The sequence below is a fragment of the Pteropus vampyrus genome, unplaced genomic scaffold (genome assembly GCF_000151845.1).
Source record: "Pteropus vampyrus isolate Shadow unplaced genomic scaffold, Pvam_2.0 Scaffold45, whole genome shotgun sequence".
NCBI lineage: Eukaryota > Metazoa > Chordata > Mammalia > Chiroptera > Pteropodidae > Pteropus > Pteropus vampyrus.
The window spans coordinates 5,491,312-5,497,311 of NW_011888826.1; the positions used below are offsets into that span (position 1 = coordinate 5,491,312).

Here is a 6,000-nt window from a genome sequence, read left to right on the forward strand (position 1 = left end):
CCCACTCACACTTTCCCACAAACTATACAGGAGGGAACCTGCAATTTCATGAGCTACCAAGTAACATGGATCTCCTTAGTCAGGGTCTGGAAACACACAAAGAAATCTTGCATTGCCTGGTTCAAATTCCATCGAGTAAGAAAAATTTTAAATGGTGTTTAAATTAAAGTACTTGAGTGACCAGCATGCTTTCATTATTATAGGAGAAAATAGCCAATATTCCAAGAGTGAGCCAGAGAGAAGTGGAAATGTCATGGGTTTTTATTACATAGTTGTCAAGCTTATTATGGGGTGGTATATTCATTTTAAAAGCTGACTATCAATTACAAAATTATATGCAAAAAATTTTAAGGATTTGTATACATCCACTTAAGAGGTATAGAATGCATGAAGTAGATAGTGCCAAAGAGCCCTTTGGGACTGTCTAAAAGAATATCATTAATTTTTACAGTGTACTTCCAATTCTGGAGCCACTCCAGCATTGGCTTTCTATAAAAATCATTTCAAGTTTAGAATTATGCTATTTGCTTGCAGCAACATCACAGGAGCAGTAGTGCACCATATGTTCCTACTTAGCAACTTAGTCTATAAGTCCCAAAGCATGTACTGATTTGAAAATCGAACAGAAATTATAATTGTTGAGTGATGTTATGAGGCAAGTTGTCTTGGATTACCAAACTATGCAGATGTTTGATGTTACGTAGGAAAAGGAACAAAACTTTTTTCTTTTTTTTTTCCTGCAGGATAACTAAAATCTTATTTACGGTTGCCGAAAGGGGTAAATTGATTAAAATTCCCTAAAAGAATACCAGGTAATAAATTCTTGAACACACTATATTACAGTAAACAAAAGGAATGTTAAGTGTAAAAATTAGCTAAGGCCATTCAACTTATGTAATTTGTGGTTTATTTCCCTCCAGAGAATGTATTATCGTACATTAGTGTAATTTTTTAAAGTAGCACGTTCTAAAAATATTTTAATATATGCTACTTTATTAAAGTAGCTTGATTCTGGCACACAAACCTGACATACCTTTACAAGGACAAAGTATTTGGATCTCTACTTCTTCATAAATTATCGCTGGTACTTAAAATATTTTTAGTTAACTCCTGACTGAAATATTAAGAAAAATAATGTTTGTTTTATTTAATTTTAGCCTGAGCTTAATATTATCCATTGCACTTGAATTTAAATATCTAAGGAGCCAAGCCGTTATGATGTATATGCTTTGAATTTCTAACCCGTTATCCAAAAGTCTTTAAGACGGACATAATGATTCTCTGAAAGGGAGCAGCTGCTTTATAACAGCAATCATTTATTGAGTTTGTGTTTCTACTGTTTCAAACAAATTCAATTAGCCCTTACACTTCAAAACCCTAAAGGCACCAAAGAGATGGTACCGGGTTGCTCTAATCTAATAGTAATACTAAACTTGTCAGTACAGTTTTGGGATTGATGGTTAGAAGAAAATTAATAGTAACATTTTTCATTTTTTAATCAAACAGTCCTATTCAGAACCACCTATGGATCTCGGAGGCTACTTAGCTGAATGAATTGAGTTCAGTAAGAATTCTAAATGTAAAGCTTGGCCTTCCGAAGGTATTCTGAGTGTGATCGACTCAATTGAATGGAAGGAAATGTAGTCCGGATCTTTGAACTTAACGATGACCTTCTCGTCTGAACAATATAGTGTGGTTTCTAGAATGTCTGCCAGAGAAGGCAGTGATCATAATGACTTCTAAATGCAAAGTTCATGGAGAGGCAGGCCTGTCTCTGTTTTGAGTTAAGCAAAAGACATTTTGTTCTTAGAGGAATTTCAAAGCCCCAGAAAGTACACCCCTAACATATACATTACATTTAATTCACTGACAACCACCATGAAAAATAATAGACGTTTTCTAACCCCCGTGCCCTCACCCTTCCCAGTTATCAAATCTATTTGAGCAGATATGTAGGCATTGAAAATTACAGTACCGTTAGAATTTCCACCATAGCTACATGAAGCCCCAACCTACCATGATTTTATACTCTTCCAGAAAAAAATATGTTCAAGCTCACAAAATGCTCCTGCGGACTTGCCATCACTTTCATTCATTCATTTATTTGTTTTTACTTACAACGTTCTTACATATTATATTATACTGGCAGCCTAGGGCAGTTATAATTTTTCTTTAAATGCCCTCCCTGAATTAAAGGGCCCGGTCTCAAGTATCCGAAAATAAACAGCAAGCATTTACTTTTATAAATGTAACCGTTTACATTTTCATTGGAATTCTGTTGTCACTTCTCATGATTAAATACCTTGTCAACCATTTCCAGTGAAATGGATACAAACGTGCCCTTGAAAGGTTTCAATCATATCATGCATTTTGGCTTGTAAGCTACCTACCCAGTAGATTCTAAAAGCAGCCATATAGCGATTTTGGTTACCAATACAACATTTTATTTAAAACTGCCCCAACAGTTGACAATTAAAGCTATTTGTGACACGTGTAGCTTATAATGATTAACTTGTCTATAGTCAGAAGCACAAATAACCTGCACCTGTAAAGACTTTATTTCCTAAAGGTAAAACAACTGTTTAGGAAAGATCATGCTGGCAAAACAGCTGCTTGCTGTTCTGGAGGGGAAACAAGGTAGCATCTTTCAACAAACGCCAACTCCCGTGTTTTATCAGCTCTATCTCATTAACTGGAAACAAGGCTTAAATGCTTTGTTTATAAATTATGATTATTCCTGATTGCGGCAGTTACTGATAGTGCTACTCATTTGCAATGCAACTCTTTGAATTTGTTTAATTACAATTTGAAACAAGGCAGAGAAGATTAATTAACCCACCTGGCTGGCTGGCACATAGTCCTGGCTGGGTTCTGTCATGCTCATATACATGTTCTCACCGTCAAACTGCGAACGAAATAATAGTAAACATTCAGCGATCTTGACTGTGTGCAGGGTTTTTTTTTTTTTTTTTTTTCACCATCAAACTGGAAACAGTAGCCATAAAAAATACCGTGGTCGGGAACACGGAAAATCTGTCATAGCAAGTGAGCCACATCTTTGATGTTTCTGTTGTCATCCTTCCTGACCCTGGATGTCACTGATTTGGAGTAATTAGTGCTCTAGTAATTACAGCAAGCAAGAAAGAAATGAATGGTTTCCTTTCATCTGCAATCTGTTTTAAAACAAAATGGCTCATTTTGCATACCATGTATACATATTGCAGTTTGGTTGTAATAAAGTATTAAATGAATGGCACAATTTCTGAAAAAAAAAAAAAAGATAACGGAAAATAGACTAAGGCAAAGCTCAATGCATTTTGAGTTTAGCGCTCAAAAATGAGAAAATGCAGTTTCGATAATAGACTAAAACTGGCTTCATCACAATAGCCTTATGGTTAAAATTTTTAACTTCATAATAACATTTAAAAAGGCCATGTGCCACTACATTCATGGCTAAGAATGATAATAACAATGAATAACAGTAAAAGTATACAGACTCAAATTTCCTCTCTGAAGTTTTTCAAAGGCACGGAATTAATGTAAGGATTACAGATGCATAGCAATTTATAACAAATTTACAAGTTAGGAACAAAATGGAAGGAGGAAACCCACCAGTCAGTGCAAAAAGCAGGACAATGGGATAGTTCAAGCAACAACAACAATAACAAAAACAGCACACTTGCTGTTATCTGGGTTTCTGAAAGCAGTAATCACTCCATTCAGACTTAATTCTCAGCTCTCTTTAGTCATTTGATAACTGGGCAAAGCATTATTTTTTTAGTTAGAGGAAGAAGTTTCCCAAGGAAATAATCAAGTGGACTAATACGGCCGGCTTCAAAGAGCTGAGTCTGAACATACTTTCACTGCCAGACTAATTTCAGACATGGAAACTTGAAAATCTGAAAAATTACTTTTCAAGATGGAATAGTGTTATTGATGGAAGTGTGAGTACACAGTAATATGGATGTACTTTGTATGCCATCAAAAGAGAAAAAAAAATGTGTTAGAGACATCGCATTCCATCACTTATGAGCTGCTAACATAAGAGAGTTGTACAAACACTAGGGACACACCAAAGCCTCTGAACTGAAGTCAGCAGGAGTGGGTGCCCTGAAATTCACATAAACGTAAGCTGCGTGAGTAGAGACCTCAGTAACAAGACTGAAGCACTCACCAGGTTAAGCTCAATGAACCAAAGGATTTCCTCACACATCACCCTGCAAATATATTTTATGTTATACAAACCAACTTACTTAAACAGATATGAAATCACTTATTGAATGATGTGGTTGTTAGAACAAATCAGAAATAACACACTTAGAAAAGACTAGCTGGACAGTTTGGTTGTTTTGTCATCTGGCTCAAGAGCCCTAAGCCCAAGTGACTTACCCAAGGTTGTCTTTCTATCAGTCAGCCTTCCACCCAAAGACAATCTTAGTCCCAGTTAATCTGTCTGATACTTCTGACAACCCAAAACCTGACCAAGAGCATCGTTTAGCATTTCTTCACCCCGCCCACTGTTGGTTTGTTTGCAAATGTTGAGATGCCAAAGAACCATTTAAAATATGGACAGTTTCTCTGACTATAACAAACTAAATTGAACAGAAGTAGTGAAGTGAATCAAACACTCTACTGTCTATGCATATTCTATAAATGTGTTACTTTCTATTTCATCTTCTCTAACTCATTTTCTAAATCTGGTGTCATTCTCAAGCCAACTAAGACTTTGGAGTTTTGGTTTTAGTCTATCCAAAGTGTATGCTAATTGAGTGTATTCAATGTTACTACTCTTAAAGGATTCTTTCCTCAAAAAGTACCAATGCTTAAGTAATATTGAGCCAAGGCTGAAACAGCATTTTATAATACAAGGTATGTGGCTATAGGAATTTTCATTGAGTACATTCTATGTCCCTATCACTTACCTACCTGTACTGTTACTTTAACCAGTGTGTGTGAACTGATTTAATCTTCACAACAACCAAGAGTTGGGTATTATTACTGCCTACATTTTACAAATAAAGATAAAAAGGCACAAAGAATTTAAGTTAGATGCTCAGGTTTACACAGCTCTTAAGGGGCAGGGCTGGGATTCAAAGCCAAGCAGCTGGCTTTTTAGCGTATACACTTAACCACCAGAACATAAAAACGTAGTCTGAATCATAGTGATGAGTTAGCTATCAATTTTGAAAATAATGCCAATAAATTATCAGAGTATTAGCCATATCTCAATGTTATTGATATATTGTCCAAATGTCTACAGTATTATGAGATTTTCCAAAAAGAACACAAGTCTTGGTGAGCTGTCAGTTTAGTAATCAGATTGGCGGAATGTCTCTGGACGCTTTATAATAAAGCCTTAAATGACCGAGAGGTGATGTGATAGTTAATTTTATTTGTCAACTTGATTGGGCCACAGGGTGAACAGATATTGGCCAAATATTATCTGGGGTGTGTCTGTGAGGGCATTTTTGGATAAAGTTAACATTTGAATTGGTAGACTGAGTAAAGCAGATTACTCTCTCTACTAAAAGGTGGGCCTCACCCAATCAATTAAAGGCCCAAATAAAACAAAAGGATGATCTTCCTGAGAGTAAGTGAAAACACCTCCAGCTTGACCGTTGATCTGAGATATTGGTTTTGTCCTCATACTTGACCTGAAACATCAGCTCTTTTGGGGTCTCAAGTCAGCCAGCTTTTGTACTGGAACTATATACCATTGGCTCTCCTAAGTCTCCAATTTCCCAAGTACAGCTTTTGGGATTTCTTGGCCTCCATAATTGTATAAAACAATTCTTTATAATAAACCTCTTTCTGTGTATATATACATCCTGTTGGTTCTGTTTCTCTGGTGAGCTCTCTAACTAATACAGGTGGCTTCCTCTATTACTATCAAGATATTCATAACTCTTCCAAAACCTTATTTCTGGAGGACATATGATGTAGAAACACGTGAAAAGATGACGTGTATTTCATGCTATTGCTTGCTTTCTAGGGAAGCAG

At 35.9% G+C, this 6,000-nt stretch overlaps 1 protein-coding gene across 1 annotated transcript in view; it reads right to left on the bottom strand.

The window, feature by feature from the left end:
- The window catches only part of TOX (thymocyte selection associated high mobility group box), a 138,165-nt gene extending 135,264 nt beyond the window's left edge, over window positions 1-2,901 (bottom strand). The window contains exon 1 of the mRNA XM_011359186.1: window positions 2,840-2,901. Within this exon, the coding sequence (XP_011357488.1) occupies window positions 2,840-2,890 (51 nt within the window). The 5' untranslated portion in view covers window positions 2,891-2,901. The remainder of the gene's footprint in view (window positions 1-2,839) is intronic.
- Between the last annotated feature and the right edge of the window lie 3,099 nt (window positions 2,902-6,000).